At 45.9% G+C, this 25,548-nt stretch overlaps 1 protein-coding gene across 1 annotated transcript in view; it reads right to left on the reverse strand.

Moving 5' to 3' along the window:
* Positions 1–2,620: 2,620 nt before the first annotated feature.
* Positions 2,621–25,548, reverse strand: part of LOC148477493 (hydroperoxide isomerase ALOXE3-like) — a 75,433-nt gene continuing 52,505 nt past the window's right edge. The window contains exons 10-18 of the mRNA XM_088456720.1: positions 14,280–14,452; positions 13,460–13,606; positions 8,228–8,431; positions 6,833–6,919; positions 6,294–6,463; positions 5,378–5,499; positions 4,286–4,386; positions 3,593–3,763; positions 2,621–2,800 (exon numbers count right to left, since the gene is read on the reverse strand). Coding sequence (XP_088312846.1) covers positions 2,621–2,800; positions 3,593–3,763; positions 4,286–4,386; positions 5,378–5,499; positions 6,294–6,463; positions 6,833–6,919; positions 8,228–8,431; positions 13,460–13,606; positions 14,280–14,452 — 1,355 coding nt within the window. The remainder of the gene's footprint in view (positions 2,801–3,592; positions 3,764–4,285; positions 4,387–5,377; positions 5,500–6,293; positions 6,464–6,832; positions 6,920–8,227; positions 8,432–13,459; positions 13,607–14,279; positions 14,453–25,548) is intronic.

Raw genomic sequence — 25,548 nt, forward strand, 5'->3', positions numbered from 1 at the left:
ATTTTAAACATGAAACTGGGTCCTGCCTTAAAGAGACAGGACCGCACCCAGGGCTATCAGTTAATAAGCACCTGGAAAAAGAAAAAAGTTTGCCTTACATTTGAAAAACAGGGTGCCCTAGCAAGTGTGACCACAAAATTTAAATAAACGACAGGCTCAATCCACGGCACTCGACCATCTGGGGTGCCCTTGGTATGTGACCACACCATCTACACAAAAAATATCACACAAACTCAGAACTCACATGCTTTTGAAACTGCAACTCCTTTGAACATAGGGAATGTTGGTTCCAAAATATTGCAATAATTTGTTAAGCTGGCCACCGCTTCACGGTCATTCCCATCTAGCAAGTCCCTACACTGATTCTCAGACAAATTAACTTGATCTGCCATCTTGGCCTCAAGCTTGCATACATTTTAAACATGAAACTGGGTCCTGCCTTAAAGAGACAGGACCGCACCCAGGGCTATCAGTTAATAAGCACCTGGAAAAAGAAAAAAGTTTGCCTTACATTTGAAAAACAGGGTGCCCTAGCAAGTGTGACCACAACATTGGAACCAACATTCCCTATGTTCAAAGGAGTTGCAGTTTGAAAAGCATGTGAGTGCCGAGTTTGTGTGATATTTTTTATGTAGATGGTGTGGTCACATACCAAGGGCACCCCAGATGGTCGAGTGCCGTGGATTGAGCCTGTCGTTTATTTAAATTTTGTGGTCACACTTGCTGGGGGGGAGTCCAGAACTTGGGCACGCAGCACCAGCCCAGATGTATTCTGCACCAGCCCAGATGGACACAGCAGACAACAGAGCACCAGCCCAGGATGGATCAGCACTGCAGCACCCCAGGACACAGCAGACAGCAGAGCACCAGCCCAGAATGGATCAGCACTCAGCAGCACCAGCCCAGAATGGATCAGCAGTACACCAGCCCAGGACCCAGGACACAGCAGACAGCACAGCACACAGCACCACTCTCCCAGCCCTACACTACCCAACCTCCCTGTTCAGTCTCCACAGCCAGAGTGAAATGGCGTCTGCCGCGTGGTTCCTATATACTACATTGATAATAGAGACGTAAGCTCACAAACTGCGAGATTTCCGACTCTATGGTTTTGCCTCGGTTTCGAGATCCGAGTCAGGTGGGAAACTTCGAGCCTGCTTGGATCCGACTCGGATCTGCAAAATTCGGGTGGGCTTGGTTCTCTGAGAACCGAACCCGCTCATCCCTACTTATAATTGAAGTTTAGGACTTTACCTCAGATGTGTCATACTGAGTAGCTCCCATGAACTCCAGAATCCTCTGTCCATTTTGGCGCCCGGAGCTCATGCTCCACCGGATCCACCCTCGCTACTCCCCTGGTTGTAGGTAGATGGAGTGAGTGGGAAGCATGTAAAAGACTACAGGCATATTTGTAACTGTGTATGTTTGTCAAACACTAGCTAGCACCTGTTATCCAGTGCAAACAGGCTCTTATGTATGATTGTCAGAAGCGAACTTGAAGTGAGCTGCACTTACAGTACTTACAATTGTTTATCATAGATGTGCTATATTCCCTTACACTGCTGTGTGTTTGTGCCGCTGCTCTGTCTCTTAGTTTAGCCAGCCAGCTCGCTGCAGCCTTTGGCCAAAATTGGTGAAAACAATATTGTGAGCTGTGAGGTGGTCAAAATTGACTGGAAATGAATGTTATTGATGGTAATAATACAGTGGGAACACAAACAGGTGCAAGTTACATGATTTTAGCTGTTTTTATGAATTTTTAAAAGACATCTGGATCCAAAACCAAAAGCAAAAAACACTTGTGGGTGGTTTTGCCAAAACCAAAACATGACGATGATTTAGAACCAAAACCACAACATGGGGGTCTGTGCAACGTTCTAATTATGTGTCACTTTTATGGCAATACATACTTTCTACTCATCTGCTGCTATAATCATTATTGTGTGAAACTCCATGTCATTTGTATGCTGATAATCATTTCTTGCATATAACTATATTGTATTTTATCACTTGGACAGAGCATCATCCAAGTTTGCTAATAATACATTTACCAGATTATTCTGCCTAGCAAGGTGGTCACGTTAAGTTATTTTCCTGTGTACGGGTCTAGCCTCTCTGCTACAGTATGGTTAGGGAGAGTCGCTGGAGTTGTTGCCAGAAGAATGTAAGGTCTTCTGGAACTGCCATCACTACTGTAAGGTACCATCTATAACCACCCCATCTGTGCACAAGATGTACTGCAATATTTGGAGTACTGGACCATTAACCATCTGTACACATTTAGAATGTGGTTTGTGCACTTCTCACAGAAAGAGTGGCAAAGTATAATATAGTCAGTGATTTCGTTAATCCCGTGTTGTTTTGATGTGTATCAGTGGAAGAGCATCCACTCCCCTATGAACATCATGAACTAATAACAATGGATTTACTACAAGACTTCCATGGATTATTTGTTTAATAGTGTCACATATATATATTCTGACAATGAGCTTGAAGATACTGCATTAGAATAATAACTTCATCTAGTCTTATCCCAAGACAGGTGGACAGTTCCGATCAGGACAAGTGAGAAATCCATGGCAAGTTCAGACACAGCCAGAAGTCTACACCACTATGGATATTAGACAGCTGTACTGTTGTCAATCACCCAAGGGTCCAAGTAAGGATATGGCAACTTCATGCACTTGTTCCGCATGGTAATGGATTGGGAGATATCGGCCAGCTTGTCCTGGAAATCCTTTATGAATGTCTGTGGAACCTCCTCTGTAAAACGCACATCAGGGAAATCCCCGAGATAACTCTAAAGAAAGGAATGGGAAATCGTGTTAATGGAAGTCTTCTAGATAAAGTCATTGGACCTGATTCAGAGGCGGACGCTGCCTCCATCGTCATTTGCATCTGTCGGTGGCAATGTGGCAGCAATAATATGCAGATGTTATCTTCAGCGTTCCCCTCATGTAGATGCCTGCGTCTGATTGTGCAAGCACTGACCCGCCCACTTTCTGGCCCGCTGCATGCACTAGGCATACCACCATCGGCACACCAACACGTCTACCACCGACTCTATGGCAGGTACAGTGTCTGCATCTGAACATGGCCACTGTTGAAGCAGCTGTGCATCTGAGAAGCTAACTGCTTTCACTGGTGCACCCGTGACACTACCAATAACACGACCACGAGATGGATTTTTTTTTTCGTTCACTTCAGACCACCCCCCAGTCGCCATCCAGGAATGCCCAACACTTCTCTGCCATCTTTCTAATACAGTCTGAACTGAACACCACAGCACCGTTGTGCGTACACTTAAGGTAACACATGCGCTGTGGGAGATTCCAGGATTTTTTGCGCAGTAGCAAATAATCGCTCAACTACATGAAGATCGGCACTGCATGCCGTTTGCTTGTGCCTCAGAATCAGGTCCATTATTTCATTGACTAGGTCCATTCACCATCACATCACACAGTTGCCTATAAATGAAAAGAAGGTGGGCGCAGACAGTTCTTTTACACCACGATCTATGCAGAAATTCTTTTATACAAATTACGTACTTCTACTCATCGCTATAATGTCCATGCTGGTCCCTGGTACTCACCACCACTCTTGGATCGTTACTGAGCAGCCATACTGTCGAAATGATGTAAGTGGTAATGTTTACATCAGGCAATGCATCCAGGATACTCTGGGGTGTGCTGGTGCCTTTAACTGTGGGAGGGGGGCTTTTCATTGATGAGGGAGCATTGGGCATCCAGGCATAGAAGTCATACTGCAATGGAAACATGGGGCTAAAACATGTGCAGGAGTAGTTTACACACAGAATTCATCATTTCCTTCATAGCATAGAGACACATTTGTAAAACACATTGGAAATCTAGCAATGGTGTAATGCAGAGGTTCCCAAACGTGGTCCTCAAGACTCCCCAACAGTTCAGGTTTTAGAGATAACCATGGTTAAGCACAGGTGGTTATATCAAATTGACTTTGGTACTAATTAAATCACCTGTGCTCAACCATGGATATCTCTAAAACCTGAACTGTTGGGGAGCCTTGAGGACCGTGATTGGGAACCTGTGGTGTAGTGCATTGTGCTTTACGCTCTGATTAGTTTTGGCATGTACAGTACACATGCAAATGGTCTTCATGATATAAATGACTCCCATCGTTCACCTTATTCAGAACAGTCACCATGTGGATTAAAATCCTCCAAATCAAGAATACAGCATGAAAGACACCACACAGGATACCACGAACCCTGTATATTGTAGAGCTGTGATGTTCTGTCACTCACCTGACCACTGTTGACAGCTGCATGCTGAGCAGAGAAAGTGAAGATCGCCATGGTCAGGTACTTGATCAAAGAGGCCTTGGTCTCCAAGGATGATGGTATTCCTATCACAGGGAGTACTCCATTAATAGCGCAGTACTCTGTTACACTTTGTCAGAACACCTAAAATCCAAGTTGGGACCGGTTCAAAGTTGTACGCAACCGGGTGTTTGAAGATCTGTGTATGCACAGGATCTATACTGCACGTGTGCAGGTCTCCTTCTGTGACCTCGGATTGACAGGCTGCAGCCGTTAGGGGCGTTGTCAGGCAACGTTCCAGAAAAAGGGGGGCATGTTGGACCCATTTTCTGGGAGTGCTGAAGCCAGTGGCTGCATACAGCTTCACTTCAGCACCGTGAAAACACTGGCACTAAGCAACCTGAATATTACTCAGTAGACCGATGGCCGCGCAGAGTGATTTGATGCTGCGTCTTCGGATGCAGTAGAGTAAAGCATCACAGAGGCATGCAGGTAGCGTCGATTTACACAAGAAGCCTCCTGCGGTATTACCATATTATTGCATCGGTGCTGCATCCAAAGATACAGCTACTGTGCTAATAGCGTACAACTCTGAATTAGGCCTAATGCATTGCACAACATTCTAATTTAGGCAAAATAATCCTACCACACGCATGCATTTACCATTCTACTACACAGAGTCTCAGAAATTAGGTGTTATGTAGTTCTATAATCTTAGTATTCAATTTGGTTTTTAGAGCCCTTCTTTAAACCTTCAGACTTGTTTTTTTTTCCCGTAAAAGCAATATTCTAGATCTAAATGCAACCATACAGGTTAATAACCTTGGCCCCTATAGGGATTATCTCTGGTGTAATGTCGGGCCTGTTATCTTTTGTGTGATCTTTTGATCATGACAGCCATCTTTAAAATCCGTTTGGCTTCCAAATGTTATTTTTCAAACACAGCCTGTGATATGACAGTTGGGAGCTGATTGGCTGGCACCTTATCACTTTCTTTTCACTTTTCACTCTGTCTCCTAACACTGCTTAGTAAATAGACCCCATTGCGAGAAATGGATATGGGCAGTCAACTCCTACCTGAAGTTTTATACTCCAAGAAGCCTTCTTTGAAGATCTCTGCCACCCAGGCCTGAAGTTCGGGATCCGCGCTGACAGCCGCGTCATTCTCATAGTAGTAATTGACGATGTTGGACACAAAGCTGAGTAAAAAGAACAGGAGATAGCGGAGGTAGAATCAGAGAATTGATCTTCAGTGTACATAGGTGTTAAAGGGGTTCAGAATGCTAGCTTTCCAGAAATCCACTAATAAAGAACTGTGCTGGCAAATTTATAAAGCTTTATATTGTATATTCTACAGCATATGTACATTGTACAGTGGGAGGCATTTTTTAGGAAGGTGAAACATGAGGTCATCTCCCTCTGGATGGGTGTCACAAACTCTCAGACGGATTGTGGATGCTACCCATTCAAAGTCTAATGTGCCGGCGGTTTTCAAGAGGGACCCTTGCAAGAAGGTAAGATGTGGACTTGGCTGCGTCCAACACACAGGTCGCGGCCCTCAGGTTAGGTTTCCCTATAGCAGATAGCAACGTAGAATCAGGGTTCAGGCAGAATCAGAGTCACGAAACAAGCCAAGGTCAGAACCAACTATCAGGATATGCACAGGAACGCTGGAGTATGGTAATGGAGCCTATACTAGAGTGCTCCCAGGAACTTCCTTATATAGGTCAGAATTCACACAGTCTCCAATCAGCACTTCCCTAACTATGTGCCTGTCTCTTTAAATCTTATGCAGAGCGGCACACACACTCTTATGGGAGCCACAGCCGCCGGAGGAGGGGAACAGCTGACAGCGGGCGCCGGGGATCTCCCGCCCTCTGTCCCACGCCGGCCCGGACCCCAGCGCCGCTGGACCAGGTAAGCAAGACCTGGATTCGGCGATGCTGTGACAATGGGTAGCTGTAATAGGACAAAGTGTAAGAGATCTACTTACCTCTCCACAGCCAGCCAGATCTTCATCCCATCATCCCTGTACAGGTAATTGGGAATAGACTCCACTCCTCTTGCCTGGATGTCCTCAGGGAGACAGAGGCTGCTGTAAGTGACCTCATCCATTGCTTTTTTCAGCAGTATTGGAATCCCTCCATTTCCAGTTACTATAGCCTGGATAAAAGACAAGGGGGTATAATTAATAAAGTGCAGGAGTTTAGAAGTGGAGATGTTGCCTATAGCAACCAATCAGATTCTTCTTAACATTCATCTAACACCTTATAGAAGATAATAGCTAGAATCTGATTGGTTGTTATGGGCAACATCTCCACTTCTAAAAACCCAAACTTTAGTAAATATACCCCAAGGTGTGGGATGTGTGCTCTGGTGCAATGGAGCATTGTGTGATTTTGTCTGATAGTCATTGAGTAACTGCGATATAGTAAATGCTTATTTTTCAGGGACAAATCAAACACTAAACTAATTCAAAACCCTGTGATCTGGCACTGGTTTCTGTAACCATTTGTACAATAAGGATCTCACCTGATCATAGAGGCCCCCAGGACCAAAGAATACGGTTCTAGCAAGGATATTGGTCTCAAGGGTGTGATGAAGATGTGGAATAATTAGCTGGAGAAAAAGTAGAAATGTGTTTTAGACTCCGGTCTGATCTAGACTTCATGAGTACTTGATACATTCTGAATATAGGAAGTATAGGGCCTGATTCAGAGCCACTCGTTCGCTCCGAGCGATGTTTGCCCAACTGCGCATGCGGACGGATCGTTATACGCATGCGCGAACCAGTCAGTGCGGCCGAAATTCATGTGCTCGCAAAATAGCGAATGCCTGATAATTTGAGTGACAGGATGAGGCGTATGTGGGTGGTAACAGGGGAAGGTGCTTGAAAACGGGGAGTGGAGATCCGATCGCAGGCGTGCTTAAAGGTCAAAACGGGCGTTTTATGGGTGTGCATATTTAAAACAGCAGCGTCATTGACCACGTCACTGGGTTATTTTATAGCCAGAACTGCTCGCAAAATTGTGGTAGCAAAAACCAACCACAAGAATAGCGAGCAGCTCATACCCTGTTCGATGTACTCGATTAATCTAATAAATAGCGGACATGACGTAGGATGCGAGCGGCCAGGGGGCGTAGTTTCCCAAAAAACGACCGCAAGTTTTGTTCGCTCGTTCAGACCTAGAGGCGTGAACAGACCGCAAACAGCGAACGGTTCATTTGAATAGCCACCCCTATTTTCTGGACGAGCGAGCGCAAATAGCGACCGGCTCTGAATCAGGCCCATAATCCCAAACATCTGGTTAAACTAGTGATTTCTGCTCTCGTTTTAAGAGCCCAAAATAAAGTGAAAGTTATAATGCAGGTTCTCCTTTAGTGACTGTCAGCTCACTGGCAGAGATATGAAGGGCTTTAATATAATAATAATGGCTGAAGACAATATGAACTGTATTTAACTGTCAGTATTGTAGACTTTGCTTTTATAACTGTGGGGTCTATTTACTAAGCAGTGTTAAGAGACAGAGTGAAAAGTGATAAAGTGCCAGCCAATCAGCTCCCAACTGTCATTTTTTAAACACAGCCTGTGAGATGACAATTGTGAGATGATTGGCTGGCACCTTATCACTTTCTTATCACTTTTCACTCTGTCTCCTAACACTGCTTAGTAAATTGACCCCACAGTTATAAAAGCAAAGTCTACAATACTGACAGTTAAATACAGTTCATATTGTCGTCTGCCATTATTGGACAGACAATTATATTGGCATTCCAGGTGACAGTTAATTATATTGGTATTCCACTATTCCAATGACATGTCTTCTTAATTCTCCATATTAATGATGAGCCAACACTAGATAGTTTATAGTAACACTGCAGAAAATGCTAATCTCTCTATGACAGTTGTTTCAAAACCGCTTTCACCTTGTACCCCGGATGGCCCTTTGGAAGCTGCCTGGCGGTTGCAATGTTGAAGACCTCAGCAAAGACATGAGTGCGGAGAAAGTGAGCGCCCACTTCATGCACCAGGAAGTCAGCATTGCGCACCCAGATCTTGGCCAGGAGCCAGTCAGTCTCTGAATCACTGGTCAAGAAGATTGGAACGTTCTCTCCAGGGGTTTGAGCCAGCTGGAAGAAAGGCAGATCTGTTTGAATTAATCACTTGTGACCTAGGGAAGTAGTTAACACGATGTTGAGCCGTATAGTATAGAAAGGTTTATAGATCTTTGTTAGGGGAGTGGTGTAGTAGTGACTGAGCAATGATTTATCTGGGTCACTGAGGTTGCATGGTCACATTTTGAAATGAATCCATTGGCGTTTATATGAGTATTAATTCGGGTTCGGGATGAAAGTTCGACAATAAAAAGTTGACAAGCAATAGGTCGACACCAGATGGTCGACAGTCAACAGGTCAACAGGGACCATAGGTTGACGCATAAAAGGTTGACACATAAAAGGCCTCCTCCCAGTATCAGTTAATGAGGAGATGAGGAGCCGACAGGCAGGACGCGACCACGGAGTGGGGGGGGTGGCGGAGCAGCCAGCAGGTAAGTCGAGGAGAGGGGAGTGAGGAGGGTGCGGGGGTGAGTGTGTGAGGTAGTCCACGGTCCGAGGCCTGGCACCATAGATGCAGGGGGAGGGCCGGGCCATGGGTCAATCCAGGCCCCATAGCAGCCGCACCCCCTACATAGATAATTTAAGTCTTGTATCTGTATAAAAATGTAACTTTTCCTATAGAGAGAGAACAGCAAAACATTGATGTTTTTTCCCCCATATAAAGCTACAATATCAGTGAGGACAAAAGGATATCCAGGATTACGATTAATATCAGTGGGGCTGAGAGGCCTATTTATGAAGCTATATTATTCTGACAACCATGCAGAAACTGCTGATTTTAGGAATTTTTAGCATAGAGGCCAGTGGCGTAACTAGGGTATTTGGAGCCCATGGCGAATTCAAAACTAGAGCCTCCCGCCCCCTCTATGTGCGCGCACCGAAAAATGGGCGTGGTCACTTAAAAATGGCGCATGTCAACATAACACACACCCCTTTATAGTTACTCTGAACATTCTTTTCCATATACACCTTTCCAGTAGTGCCCCTTATATAGTACCCCCAGTATGCAATGTCCCCAGTTGTGGTCTCTCTTATGCAGGCCCATAGTAGTGCCCCTTATACAGTACCCCCAGTAGTGGTCCCCCATATGCAGCCCCCATTAGTCCCCCTTATACAGTACCACCAGTATGCAATGCCCCCAGTAGTGGTCCCCCTTATGCAGCACCTCATTAGTTCCGCTTATTAAGTGCCCCCGTAGTGGTCCCCCTTATGCAGTGCCCCATGTAGTGGTCCCCCCTATGAAGTGCCCCCCAAGTGGTCCCCCTTATGCAGTGCCCCTTATATAGTGCCCCCAGTAGCAGTTCCCCCAATGCGGTGCCCCCAGTAGGGGTACCCCCTTATGTAGTTCCCTTTATATAGTGCCCCCAGTAGTAGTCCTCCCTATGGAGTGCCCCCAGTAGTGGTAGCCCCTATGCAGTGCCCTTTATATAGTGCCCCTAGCAGTAGTCCCCAGTAGTGCCCCCATGCAGTGCCCCCAGTAGTGGTCCCCCTTATGCAGGCTCCGAGCAATGATCCCCCCTATCCAGTGCCCCCTGTAGTAGTCCTCCCTATTTAGTGCCCCAATAGTTGTCCCCCCAGTGCAGTGAGTGCCCCTTGTGCTCCTAGTAGTAAGCCCCTTATAGAGTGCCCCCAGTAGTAGTCCCCCCGTGCAGTTCCCCCAGTAGTGATCCCCCCTATCCAGTGCCCTTATACAGTGCCCCCTGTAGTGGTCCTCCCTATTTAGTGCCCCCAGTAGTGGCCCCCTAGTAGTAAGCCCCGCATATAGTGTCACCAGTAGTAGTTTCCCTTGTGCCCCTAGTAGTAAGCCCCTTATATAGTGCACCCAGTAGTAGTTCCCCCCCCCCAGTAGTAGTCCCCAGTAGAGGTTCTCCCTCCCAATGCAGTGTACCCAGCAGTAGCCCCCCAGTTTTAGTCCCCAGTAGTGCCCCACCCCCAGTAGAGGTCCCCCCAGTAATGGTGCCCCCCCCGGTAGTGCAGACACACAAGTTAAAAGAAAATACACTTACCTGAATCCACGCTCCGGCCACTGTTCACACCGCCGCACGTCAGTCCTCCCGGGTTGGCGCGCTCTGCATTACCCACTGCAAGAGCCGGAAGGCGGAGCTCATGAGTGAGTTCCAGCCCGGCTCTTGCAGTGGGCGCTACAGCAGTTAATGAGAGTCTGTCTGACTCTCATTGGCTGCTGGTTAACACACAGCATTGGCTGCTGGTTAACACATAGAACTGCACAGTTTTAGCCTGCCTCCCACCCTCCTCTTGGCACAATTGGGTAAGCGCTCAGGGGGAGGGAAGGGACTTGGCTGTGCAGCACAGGACCAGTGCTGGGCGCAGGGAAGCCTAGCGCCGGTCCTGTGTAAATGTGTAGCACTGACTGCACACACTGCGGTCGGCGCTACACTGCCTAACTAGGATGGGCCGGACCGTGGCCGGCGGCGCCCCTCAGCGCCGCCTGTCCTACGGAGCCCAGGGCATGTGCCCCACTCACCCTGCCATAGTTACGCCACTGATAGAGGCTTTCATCAACCTTTTAACCCAGGAGATATCAGAGATATCTCTGGTGTTCTGCCTTAGGGGCCCATTTATCAAGGAGATTTATCATATCATACACAAGTTTTAAAACTCGTTGTGTATGACAATGGTGCTCCAGCCAATCAGCTCCCAACTATCATCTGTTTGAATAATGACAGTTGGGAGCTGATTGGCTTGAGAATCATTTATCATGTGTAATGAGCTTTAAAACTTGTTGCATATGACAAAACTCATTGATAAATGTACCCCTAAATTAGAACACTGTAGCAATCCCCATAGTTCTCTATAGAGATGACGGGTTGGGTATGGGATCTTGGTGGTCGGGAAGCCAGTGGTCAGAATACTGACAGAGATGCCGGCGGTTGGGAATCTTGCCCTGGGATTACGACTGCTGTTGGGAATCTGTTGCCGGTATTCTGAGTGCAAGCATCCCAACCTCCGGGATCATAACTACATCCATTCAACAATATGTTGAAATTTAACAAGCTTTTCGGAGCTTGCCTCCGATTGCTAATGTCAGTGGCTTGGCCAAGTCTTCACCCGCCAGTATAGTAGCTATGAAGGTCAGTGTAACAGTATACAACATTAATGAGACAAAGTTACTATAGCTACTTGAAGTGCAGTTTGTTATAGTTACTATTTTCAAGCAGATTGAATACAAATGTAGATAAATACTTTGCGAAATGCCATAAAAGTGGGAAAGAATAACCAGTCACTAAGATTACCTTTATAATAACATTAAAAAAATGATAATTCGTATGAGAATGGCACTAGTAAAATAAAGACAATAGCAGGACAATACTTTTTTCTTGATCGCTTGTTTTGAATTGTATCTGTAGGCTGCATTCATTTGAGGTATAAGAATTGTGAACAAATAATTCAATAAAGAACAATAAAACCCAAAGGAGACTTTCAATTTGGCAACTTGCACTGAATAAAGAGGAAATATATCCCTGGAATTGAATTAAAATTAGGAATTGTGTATTGAGTGACATCTGGTGGCAAATTTAATAATATACTGTATATAAATTTAATATCTTGCCTTCTTTTTTTCCTTTCATTTAAAAAAAAATTATTAATAAAGATTGATGATTTTAATATACTATACTCAAACCAAAACACATTTCAATACTTCTCTTGTTCCTTGTTACCTTTTTCAAGCCTTACAATAAGCTCATGTCTAGAGCATGCAATAATTAGGCCTGCAGTTGCCTAGACTGATACAGGGCCTAAAACGTTTTAACGTTATGTACTTTATTATAAGAATTTGGGCTCTATTTATTAACATTATTTTTACTAAAATAAAGTGAAAAAGGGTGTTTTCACACCCTTTTCACATTATTTTAGTTTCACCTGTAGTTATTACAGGGCAATTGGAGTAGAATTAGTAAAATTCTACTCCAACCCCTAGTATCACTTATTTTTAGTAAAGAAGATCGCATTTCCCATAATTGTAATGGGAAATGTGATCTGGCCAGAGTTACTAAAAATAAATTGTAAAAAAATACCGGGGGAAGCCCTGTGATAATATCCAGGGTCTCCCCCGGTTACCGGGCTCCCACTCTGCTCTAACGGGGAGAGCAGAGGCGGGAGCCGGTACCAGTAATCAGCTATGTGGTCTAAACAGACCGCAAGCTGATTGCTGTAAAAAAAAGAAAAAAAAAATGAAACATTTTTTTTTTACTTACCTGACTCCAGGGACCGGTGATCGGGCCTCCGGTGATGGCTCCTCTCCGGTCAGCTGGTCTCCCACAGTGCACTGCTGCCCGGTCATCAGGTGATCGGGCCCCAGTGCAGTATGGGAGATCACCTGATCGGGAAGCCCGGAGAAGATCACCGGAGGCCAGGAGGATGCAGGTAAGTGTAATGAAGGGAGGGGGGGGTCGCGGGGGTCGGGGCTTAGCATCGGTGGGGGGTAGCAGCGACGGTGGGTCGGCGCATGCGCGGGCTCTTAGTCACAGTATTTTTTCCGAAAATACCGCGACTAGAGTGCGGATGGGATCCGCAGGGACAAAGCTTTATCGCAAGCTCTGTCCCTGCAAGGGATTTATAGTAAATCCCTGTGATATTGCCTGAATTCGCAATGCGAATTCACTCGGTAATATCACACTACAATCCGCATTCAATATGCGGATTGTAGTAAATAGAGCCCTATGTATGGTGATATCATATGGTTCTATTTAAATAGTGCTCTGAAGTTTGTAGCCCCACTAGTATCCATGCCAGGGCCGCTGAGAAATCAATGGGGCCCAAGTACTGGGGGAAATGGCCTAATCCAGGAGGCTTTGCCTCATTCCCTCCAAAACAAATAGAACAGCATAAAAAAGTCTGGTGCCATGAATATGAATTACAGTATCTATTTGTGACATACTGTATATTATCTAAGAATAGTCTCTGCGATCCAGATTAAAATTGTTTTCTTACAAGTAGAAGAAATTCTTGAAAAAGATGAAGTACAGTATGGGATGTAAATAGTTTTTCCATTTTAGACATTAGAAAATGAAGACTTGCCTGGATGGCTATTGGGACAAGTTGATCTTGAGGATTTTTCCACAGTAGACACATAGGGGCAGCAATGTATTGTTGCTTTCCATTTACCGAATTATTTGCAGGGACCCCTTGCAGAATCTTGTAATCTGCCAGGAAGATGTTGCCGTCCTGCAAGACACAAGCACCAGTTTATTGTAAGGTATTTGGGTCATGGCCAAAAGTTTTTGATTTTTCAGCAATTTTCCTGCTGGATTTAAAGCACCAATTTTTTTTAAAGGTTTTGGGGCTTTAACAATAGGTCACGAGCTGCAGCCGCTGCGGAACTCCTGCGAGTCTTCCCATATTTTTAAAGCGGCAATCATTTTAAAGGTAAAACAAAGTTGGTTTTGTCAGGGCCGGTGCAAGGTTTCCAGGCACCCTAGGCAACATTTCACCAACCTCTCCTGCTTCCTACAATTCATAATATGCCTTGCATCAATCTCCCCAGTTAAATAACATGACACACAGCAGTGTCCCAAATTAATTATATACTATATAGAATATTGCACACAGCAGAGTGCCAAAATCATAATGTACCTCATAACACTGCCGCCAATTCATAATATGTCACTCAGCCATGAATTATGCCATTAATTTTTTTTTGTGGACTCAGTGGCGCCCTCCAATGGCTGGCGCCCTTAGGCGGCTGCCTAAGGTTGCCTAATGGTAGCACCGGCCCTGAGTTTTGCCTTTAAAACCCTGCAGCAAAGTTGCTGAAAGATCATCACTTCTGGAAAATTGGAGGCTATTGCATTTGGCCCAGGTCACTAGTTTCCAGATATTCTGTAGACAAAGTCCATACCTCTACTTCTTTCTGAAGACTGGTGGAGGTCCCCAGAGATGCGGCCACCATGGTGTCACTAACTGGGAAGTTCTCAGAAATTTTTGTGCATTTCCTGATTAATGTAGGGTTAACTCCATTCAGATATTGGCTACCAAAGAAGTCATCCTCCTTCCATATCTCAGCCACCACATCTGGGGATAACAGACATGAACATTTCATACAATCATTCAGTCCAAGTGGAGGGACAACCGGGATGTTTACTGTACAATACAAGTCATTCCACAAAATTAGAGACTTAATCATGAGTCAAGAGTAAGCTGACAAACCTTCATGCACACGTCGGTTATTCCATGTCCCAATAGTGTGGGATTACCAGCGCAAACTCAGCTGTCTAACATGTAATGTTGGCAAAATGTTTACTCTTTTCTTAGTCATTGCAGCACAGTAGTTTGTAGGTGAAAGTAGTGCTTATATTATAGAAATGGATGCCGGTTGTGACAATAGAGAGAAACAGACAGAAGCTGATTTTGCATGGTATGTGCAGGTTGTTACCACAAGTTGAATAGAATAGGTCATGTACAATAGGAAAGGTTGGATATATCCAAGTTCTCTGCCCAGCTCAGGGATAGGTCCAATTTTAACATATTCTTAGAGGTTGTGAATCCATTCGTTTCAAGTTGTCTGTGAAAGCGGATAGGATAAAAGTGTCAAAAAACAACATCAGATGTATTGATAAATACCAGAAATACATCTAAAACCCCCTCACCCATAAATTCAAATTATCCTTCCCTGAATGCAAATTGATATTAGGGAATACCTGGGAATGTATAATTTTTTTACATTTGCCCCAGTACACCTCCAGCCTAACAGCTACCTGAATCCATTGTACTTACGATCGGGATGTCAGCTGTCAAGATTCTGGCATCGGTATCTCCAGTCATGTCGGGATTCCGTTGCTGGTCTTCCCACGCTGATCTGGATTCCAGACTCCGGAATTTCAGCAGTCGGCACCCTGACCGTCAGTCAATTGATCGCATCCCTTAGGGGGAATTTGTTTTGAGCAAATAGCAAAACAGTTACCAAACTACCACATGTAGGACCATTTATGAAAAAAGGTGCTTGAGATAAAAAGTTTTTGTTGCTTACAGCTGTCAATCAGGTATTTGTTTAATTTGCTAAATGGCGCTAGATAAATGACAATCCAATCAGATAATAAGAGCCAGGGCAACTTACTTTGCGAACCAGATTCTATCAACACCCTCAAATATATGAGCGTTAAACAGTTCCAGTTTGAAGCGAATCTCCTCTCCCCCTGCACACAGGGATATTTACCTAAGGAGTTATGACAGCCGTCGTATAATACATCTACTGTATATTGACCAGTCACTTCTAGGGTTCTCTCTCCTCCAGTCCCATCATCCACTGTGGCTGGAGAAGAGGACGTGGATTCCCAGATAGTATGATGCCTCAAATAGACAACAGGTCCCAACTGTACACCTCAATTATTATATTGTAATTCACCTAATCATTAGGGGTTAAGGGGTCGATTCAGAGCCGGACGCTAAGCCGCGGACGCACGATATGGTCGATTGTCGCCCACCTGCGCACGCCAGTCATTGCGATCGGGAATCGTGCGCTCGTAGCACAAAGACTGAGCGCAACTTTGAGTGACAGAAAAAGGGGTTTTATGGGTGTGCATAATTAGCATGGATGTGTAATTGTACATGTCACTTGGTTGTATTTCAGCCTGCAGTGATCGCAGTGCTTCCGGTGGGGTAGGGTCTACCTCAAGCGTTCTGATGGCTCGCGATGGTTCTGATTAATCATACACTTCCTGGAGATGACTTGGGCAGAAAAGTGAGAGAAAAGTGGGCATCTTTATACCCGCGCGCGCTCACTCTGCCGTCGCTCTCTAATACATAGAGGGCATCCTTACACCAGACAGTGCGATCGCAGAATTTGCATACCCGGCCCCTTTTGGCAGCGAGAGAGCGCAGCTTAGCGTCCGGGTCTGAATTGACCCCTAAATTTGCAGAGAGTTGAACTATGTGACACCATGGAGGGAGGTTCATGTAATTACGCAATCCAAAACCCAAGATTCGGTTTTCACATCTGCTTTCTGAACTTACAGTGTCATAGTATACATCACATGGTTGAAAATCACACTGAATCACTCGCAGTGCTTGCAGTAGGGTATGGTCAGCCAGCCACAAGTGCTGCGATCGCTTCCGATGCTACTCGATGTTACCGATGGTTGCATACACTTCCTGGACATGTCGTGGGAAAGTGGGCGTCTTAAGACAGGCTAGTGGGCATCTGCATACACAGAGCAATCGCACGCTAAGATATAGTGGGCGTGTTATTGTCTTGCCCTGCGATCGCAAATTTGTATACTTTCGCTGCGTGCGAACGGATCTAGCGAGTGGGTCTGAATCGAGCCCTCAGTTCTATGCGCAACCCCAAAAGTGATCCGAGCCAGGACTTGATTTAACTTAAAGTTCCGGTGTGTTCGTTTTTTGTTTTTTTTTAGAAAAACCGAACCGCACATCTCTACATAGAACCACTCTTGTTAGGTCTATGGTATTGTACTGGGGTCCAAATACATCCAAAATGAAAACCTTATAATGGGGTAAATGATCCATCAAGTATAACTTGGGCTGAGAACTTTCAGCTACCTTACAATAAAGCACACATTTCGTACAGCTTAACCAGATCTTACATTTATTTAATTAAGTAGAAACAACATGTAACATAGAGACACAGAGATGTACAGGTATAGTAACTGTATAGAGCAGTCTAGAGCGATAGGGTATTGCAGGTTGTTGTAGTGCGCCGAGTGGTATGATGACAAATACACTGGTGGTTAGTGGTACTATGCCCGTCTATGGTAACCGCAGTGATATAGTGTACTTGTGGCACTCTGAGGGATCTGTAGTAACGGGGGTCTCGGAGGGCATGTCCATTAACATGGAAGGCTGGGGAGAATAGATGTGCCAACAGGGAGGGCAGAAGCGCACATCAGAGGGCATGCCTCCCGCTGAGCTCTGGAAGGTTCTAGAGACTGGCAGCTCAGTTACCTGGAGGCAGTGTAAGTGGAGGCAGTGCAGGAGTGTGCCTCATCCAACACTATTAAGGTGTTAAAATCAAACATGGCGCAGAGTCCCTGGCTTCACTTCACCAAGACCAAGATACCTTACTTCACGGGGGGAGCAAGAGGGCGGCTCGCTCCCACCCGCCACCTTGCCAGTCAGTGCATAGTGGCACACTGAGTGCATGAGTGCAGTGCATTGCTGGGAACGCAGTTAGAAGGAAATGTACTAGGTCTTGGATACAGGCTTGTATTAAGAGAGGAGGGGGCCCGTGTGCAGTCTCTGTTCCGCCCGGCTGCCGGCAGCGCACTGAGTGCAGCAGACTTTGGGCACTAGAGTAAACTCTAGTGCTATGCCAGAGTCTACTACGCAGGTCACCTTCCCGGTGATCACCTCTCTACGTCTGCGCAAAATTCCGGGGAAATTACCGCGACGGCCATTTTCCAGGCGATTTGTAGAGGGATGGTACCACCGACGCAGGACTCCGGAGCAGTAAGTATTTAATAAATGGGTGCAGGGTGTGCGTTCATTATAGATAGGCCCCTGCTTGGAGAGATAAAGTGTAGAGAGATAAGTTACAAACCAATCAGCTCCTAACTATCAGTTTACAGGCAGTATTTGAAAAATAACAACAATTGGTATGTACTTTTCTCACTTTATCTCACTTTGAAAAATGATAGTTAGGAGCTGATTGGCTGGTACTTTATCTATCTCCAAGCTTTCAAATCCCGGCAGCGGCAGCCCGACTGAGGAGGAAATCCTGATCGTCCTAAAGGTAAGTATAAACTAACCTAATTCTACCCCCTAACCCTCCTTTAGGGTGCCTGACCCTATCCTCCCCCCAGTGCCTAACCCTAATATCCCCTCTAAGTGCCTAAACCTAACCCCCCCCTTCCCCGCCACCTAAACCTAACCTCGGGGGTGCCTAAACCTAACCCCCTAGCCTGACCCTAACCTCCCGGGGGAAGGGGGGATGCCTAACCCTAAGTCCTCCCCATGGGAGACCTATAAATACCCTCCCACCCACCCCCCTGCGGCTGTCGGCGCCCGGCATCCCTTTGATTGGGATGCCGGGCACTGGTCTCCCCGCGTCAGTAGAATGACAGGCGTCTAGATTTAGAGACCTGTCATTTAACCCTTGCCGGGATTAAGCATTTGGGAAGCCGGCGGCCGGCATTGCGTCCGCCTGTTTCCCGAACGTATACCGCTGCCACAGTGTGTGGGTCCTTCAGGGTTGGTAGCTCTTCTTCAGGAGGGACCCCATTTTATTTTTGGAGTCCCCACTTTCCAATGAATTTCAACCCTGGGCTGACCAGTTTGAGGTTGGTTAATGAGATGGCAGAGGGGGGAACTCACACTTTGTATCCGCTTGCTATGGCATTATCCCCCCCAGCTTGTTCAGCCCGATGTTGGTTATAGAAAAATAAGGGGAACCCCTCGCCATTTTTTTCCTGTACTAGGCTAGACTTAGAGGTTCGGGCTGGTTATGGATTTGGGGGTATCCCTTCACTTACACCTAAGAAGCCTGAACAGATTATGGCCCTCATTCAGAGCCACTCGCTAGCGGCAGTACGCTCGTTCCGAGCGATGTTCGCACATCTGCGCATGCGTACGGTTTTTAGTACGCATGCGCGAACCGGTCAGTGCGGCCGAAAATCATTTGTACGCAATATAGCGAGTGTCTGCTATTTTGAGTGACAGAATGAGGCGTATGTGGGTGGTAACAGGGGAAGGTGCTTGAAAACGGGGAGTGGAGATCCGTTCGCAGGCGTGCTTAATGGTCAAAACGGGCGTTTTATGGGTGTGCATAATTAATACCGCAGCGTCAATGACCACGTCACTTGTTTTTTTTTAACTCAGAACTGCTCGCAAAATAGCGGTTGAAAAAACCAACCACAAGAATAGCGAGCAGTTCTTATCCTGTTCGATGTACTCGATTAATTTAATAAATAGCGGACATGACGTATGGTGCGAGCGGCCAGGGGGCGTTTTTATCAAATAAACGAGCATATGTTTTGCTCGCTCGTTCAGACTTAGAGGTGTGAACAGACTGCAATGTGCGAACGGATCATTTGCATAGCCACCCCTTGTTTTTGAACGAACGAACGCAAATAGCGAACGGCTCTGAATGAGGGCCTATATTTCTGTTTAAGGGGGGGTTGCCATAATTTTTTACTTATTTAACTATTTGCAAAAAACTACCATCGTCTGGTTTCTACTGAAGCTGAAACTCTATGGATAAACTCTATGGATAGTCATTGTCATTTTTTGACAAGGGCTGGCCAATAAAAACAGGTGAGTGGAGGTGCAAACGCAGGCATGCCTGAGCATCTCAACGCCGTTTCAGAGGTGTGCATAATTAACAGACAGCGTCATAGTACACATCACCTTGCTGGATTTTACACTGAAGAGCTCGCAGAGATTGCGGCAGGGTATGTCAACCACAAGCGCTGCGGTCGCATCCGAAGTTACTCGATGTACTGATGGTTGCATACTCTTCCTGGAGATGATGTGCGCAAGTGGGCATCTTAAGACAGGCTGGTGGGCGTCTGCATACACAGAGCAATTGCACGCTAACACATAGTGGGCATGTTATTGTCTTGCCGTGCAATCACGGATTTGTATACTTTTGCTGCGTGCGAACGGATCTAGCAAGTGGGTCTGAATCGAGCCCTCAGTTCTATGCGATCGCATGCCAAGACATAGTGGGCGTGCTAATGCCTTGCCATGCGATCGCCTGCCTTCCAAATTTGCATAAGCATCGTGCGACAGAACACATCTAGCGAGCTGGTCTGAATGAGGTCCTTAATTTGAAATGCACCTGGAACCAAAATACAAGTTTGTTTGGTGTACATTAAAAATTAAAACAGTACATATTGAATAGAAGTATAATTTAAAAACAGTAAATTAAAACAGAGTTTAGCGAAAAGCAGGAAAATTGTGAATTTATAAAATTGTCTGTGTACTTTATTTCTGTTCAAAGGGCTATGATATGGTATACACTTATAAATAGTTTTTCAAAATTATTACATTCAGGTTGGTCTCTATTCTCTGTGAGGTTAATTTAACCTAACCCTCCCCCCTAGTGCCTAAACCTAACCTCCTTCCCCTGCAGCCTAAACCGAACCCTGCCTCTCTAGTGCCTAACCCTAACCCTCCCTCTAATGCCTTAACCTAACCCTCCCCCTAAACCCAATATTTACTGTTGGGATGCTGGAGGTAAATAATTTGCTCTTTGTATTATAAGGCAGACAATAGGATGCTCTCTATATTGTATGGCGGACAATAGTATACTCTCTATTGTATGTTTGTCACTAGTAAGCTCTCTGTATTGTGTGGTGGTTACTTGGATGCTCTCTATACTGTAGTGTATGATTGTCACTGAAATGCTCTCTGTATTATACAGCAGTAACTGGAATGCCGTTTGTATTGTACCGTAGTTACTACTATTATGGTCATTAGAATATTATCACACACTGGAGCCCAGGACCCTATTACCGGGTCTGGTGGTGTCAATTAATGTCCATTTGTGCACCTGCTTTCTGATACCGCATCCCCAAGTCTCTAAGTCACTTATCTGAAATGTGGATGGTGTCCTCCTCCCGGTGGTTCCCGCCATTCTGGACTATGGGTGCTACCATCTTGGACAGTGTCACATAATCTGCACTGCCAACCAGCTCTCAGCAACTCTGGTCACATGTTCCATTCAGCCTATCAGTGGCTATGACGCTCTATTTAAACCAGGAAGTACTGGCAATACATTGCCAGTACAACTTCTCTCATTGAGAATCTAGTTCCCTGGCTCCTGGTTCTGTATTGCTTTACAGTATTCTGTTCCAGTATATTCCAGCACCCAGTTCGAGTATATTATTGCAGCCTGCTTCAGTTGTGCTTCCAGCACCCAGTTTGCTCCAGTATGATTCTGAAGTCTGTTTCAGTGTTCTCCAGCACACAGTTCCAGTATGTTCCTGCTGTCTGCTTCATCTTTGCTTCAAGCACCCAGTTCCAGTATAATACTGCAGTCTGGCCAGTTGTGCTTCCAACACCTAGTTCCAATGTATTACTACAGCCTGCTTCAGTTGTGCTTCCAGCACCCAGTTCCATTGTAATCTGCAGTTTGCTCCAAATATCCCAGTATACTGTTCCATTCTATACCTGTAAATCTGCGCTTGCCTATCCTGCAGGTATTCGCAAATCCTGCTACCCTGCTACAGCCATGGAATATTCTGCTAGCCTGTATCTGTCTCCGTATCTGTCCCTCTGACTTCCTCTGCAACAACAGCCTCCCACTACCACTACCAGTGACCTGCTTTAAAAGTAATATTATTAGGCCATCCATCTTCACTAACACTCCCGCACAAGCAGCTAGCTCAAGGGGCCCCGAGCAGAATCACCAACTTCCTAGTGCTGACAAATGTGTTCTGTATTCTATGGCAGTCTCTAGGATGTGCTCTGTATTACATGGGTGTCACTACTAATGCTCTCTGTCTTGTACGGCAGTCGCTGGGATGCAGTGTATATTTTACATTAGAATGCTCTCTGTATTGTATATATGTCCTCAGCATGCTCTTTGTGTCCATGGGTGAAAGTCAGCTGCTGTCTGGCTAAAAGCGTGGGGATCTCTGCATACAGTATGCTCCCCGCGTTTCCGCCGACATGCCCATGGAGCACTTATCCCATATGCAAGTGCCCAGTCGGCATTTTTTTTTTCATCTACTGTCTGTTTTAAAGGAGTCATGGCCACTCATGCCAACTATCTGATGGGTAATGTGGTCTGCCATCTTATAATACAGTAGAGACAGTTACTTTAGTAGAGTACTCTAATATGGAAAAAGAGGGACACTGATAGCAAGAGACAGTATGACTGATGTTACTAATAGTTTTTTCTTTACAATGTTCTTGTACACTGCACAGACCCTGATATAATGGGCCTGATTAAGAGATGGACGCTATTGCGTCCACTGCTGCGTCAGTTGCTGGAGTCGCGGCTCAGATAATATGCAAATGCCTCATCAGCCTTTCCTCTGGTGTAGTAGCCTGTGTCTGACTGTGCAAGCTCTAAGACGCCCACTTTCTGCGTCTCTCTGTAACACTGCCTGTAATTCTTGACATGCCACTATCGGCGCAGCATTGCGTGCACCATCCACACTATGGCAGGTGCAGTTTCTTTGTCTGAACATGGCCTCTGTGGCTGCGGCTTTGTGGCTGAGAACGCAGCCGCTTTTACTGACACACCCACAACACTCCCATAACACACTCACGAGATGGATTTTATTTTGCACTCACTCCGTCCACCTCCGAATCACCACCCAGGAAAGCCCATCACTTTGCCACCTCATTATAGCAGGGTAGTCCCAAACAGCAGTTGCACCCTGGGGTCTCAGTGCCTGATTCAGAAATGTACGCAGGAGTGCAGCATCTTCAGCCGCAGCAGATCTGAGATGTTATGTTAGTGCAACAGGAGGTGTGTTTGCTAGCAGATCTGAGAAGTTATGATAATTCAACAGGAGGCGCCTTCGGGAACACAGCAGATCTGAGAAGTTATGTTAGTGCAACAGGAGGCGTGTTTAGCAGTGGCCAATCTGAGAAGTTATTTTAGTGCAACAGGGGGCGTGTTTAGCAGTGGCCAATCTGAGAAGTTATGTTAGTGCAACTGGAGGAGCCTTCGGCCGCAGCAGTTCTGAGAAGACATTTTAATGCAGCAGGAGGTGTCTTCGGCTGAAGCAGATCTGAGAAGTTATGTTGATGCAACAAGAGGCGTGTTTGGCAGTGGCCAATCTGAGAAGTTATGTTGATGCAGCAGGAGGCGTCTTTGTCCGAAGCAGATCTGAGAAGTTATGTTGATGCAACAGGAGGCGCCTTCGGCCGCAGCAGATCTGAGAAGTTATTTTAGTGCAACAGGAGGCGTGTTTGGCAGCGGACAATCTGAAAAGCTATGTTTATGCAGCAGAAGGCCCACTTCTCGTATCCGCTGCTGGAGTCTGAAGATGCAGCATCGGATCACCATCACCACCATAAGCCAGACCATTGGACATCTGCTCCACCCTAAGGTAGCTCAGAATGTTCAGCTTCCAAGTCCTGTGAGCTGTGTCTGACAACACAGTTGCTGGCTTTGACACACCCCAAGGATCAGGCAAACAGTCAACTGGTTCAACAACATTCTTTACTTCAGTAGGGGGTACATCATTCTGCGCTCCACTGTTGCTCTTGTCATTCTCTGAGTCCCCAATCATGCTTCGAAAAGGGAACACTACAGATTTGAGGTACATTCCCACTGCCACTGTATCAGTAACATTATCAAATGGGTCTGGGTTATTTATTTCTGTAATAAATTGGGTTTACCATAACTTCCAAATATGGGAAAAATCTCTCCTCACTATAGCATCATACATCAAATAATTAATCCCACAGTGGCTACAGTGGTCCCACACTGTGTGCTTGATTCAGGTTTGGGAATAGAGTAAGATAAAGCAAGTAACTGTGGGTCTGATTCAGAGCCGAACGCTCTGACCAGAGCGCTCGCTCTGAATCAGTGCCCTCCTCCATGAAAATGGAGCAGCCTCCTGGCCGCTCGCATAGCTGAGGGTGACCACCCACAGCATATGCGAGCGTCCATGATGATGGTTGCGATGTTCTTGACCATCGCGACCATCAGGCATACGACGGAGACCCTGTGGTAGGGTCTCGCTGCCGCAAGCCCTGGAGTGATTTTGGCTCTATCAGAGCCAAAATCACTCCCACTGACATCACTAGTGATGTCAGAGGGGCCGGCTTCAGACGGAAGGCGTTCCCATGGGAACGCCTCCGTCTGGCAGGCACGCCCACCAAAGGGGGCGTGCTGTCAATCAACATCGACAGCATGCCCCCTTTGGTGCGAGACCCGGAGCGATGGAGAGCCCGTCGCTCGCCGGGTCTCGCGCATGCGCACGACAGAGCTCCCTACGTCGTGCGCATGCGCAGTTGGGGAACATCGACCCGCTTGCGAGCATCCTGCGCTCGTGACCGGGTCTGAATGACCCCCTGTGTACATAGACAAACCCTGTTGCAATGCAAGAGGTGCAAATACATATCTTTTTTGGCATGCAGGGTAAATACTGGCTGCTTTTGCATGTAGCCCACAAATGCTGGACAGCTTTATTGTTACACTGCAATTTACATTTCAGCTAGGACTCGCCCTTCCCAAATCTAATCTCTCTGCACATGCTACATCTGCCTCACCTGCAGTGCCTCATGGTTTTACCAAGGTGCACAGTTACTTTTTCTTTCTTAAGGGCCCCATACATCTACAGGGCAATCCGCCTATCCCCTGATAGGACTGGAACTGCAGATCAGAAATTCCAACCAGTGACCATCGATCGTCGCCAATCCATTGCGGAATCAATGAAATCCTACATGTTACAAAAGGCTGTTATGCTGATCACGATCAGATCTTGATTGTGATTGGCAAATCATTGAAATCCAACTTTTGGGCCCAACGTCTGGGGATTGACGAATTGTCCAAATAAATCATAGATGTATGGGGCCGTTTCTGTGTTCCCAAATCTCAATCAGGCCCTGTGTGTCTATGTTCACTTCAACAGTACCATAATAACCGAGTATCCCTGTGTATACAGGTTACACTAACAGATTTTTCCTGAGGTTTTTAGGGGTTAACCAACTTATTGTTTATAAGAGTAATCAGGCTACAAGAATCTAAAAAGCCTCTACCCATTTGTCTTCTATAGTAATTATTCACATCTGTTTATCTGGCTCAGCCTGTTGGTCTGCAGTGTAGGCTAGCTTAGCAAAGAAACATACTCTGCTATTTACATAAACAGAATCACATTGCATAGGTTCAGAGGTAAGTGGACAATAAGCAGCAACATGGTCTAAGCCACCACATTTACAACATCTGATCCTAATTTTATCTTATTTTTATCAAGTCTTATACAAGGCAGGAACCTTCCTGGCACAGTTAACCAATATCCAAGTTTAAAGCCTACAGTCTCTGGATGTTTAAGATCATTCCACCACTCAACATCCTTTTCCCTAGGAAACTTACCAGAAGTCACTGGAGATCGCCGTTGTGGGACTAAGGGCCATTAGGGTACACTCAACAGTACCTTGGCTGCCACATACCTCTCCACTATTTCCACAACCTGGTCTGTTGTTTTAGGGTCCCTGTGGCTCACCCACTTAATGGCTATGGCTATTAAGTG

The sequence above is a fragment of the Taudactylus pleione genome, unplaced genomic scaffold (genome assembly GCF_031769625.1).
Source record: "Taudactylus pleione unplaced genomic scaffold, aTauple2 ptg000711l, whole genome shotgun sequence".
NCBI lineage: Eukaryota > Metazoa > Chordata > Amphibia > Anura > Myobatrachidae > Taudactylus > Taudactylus pleione.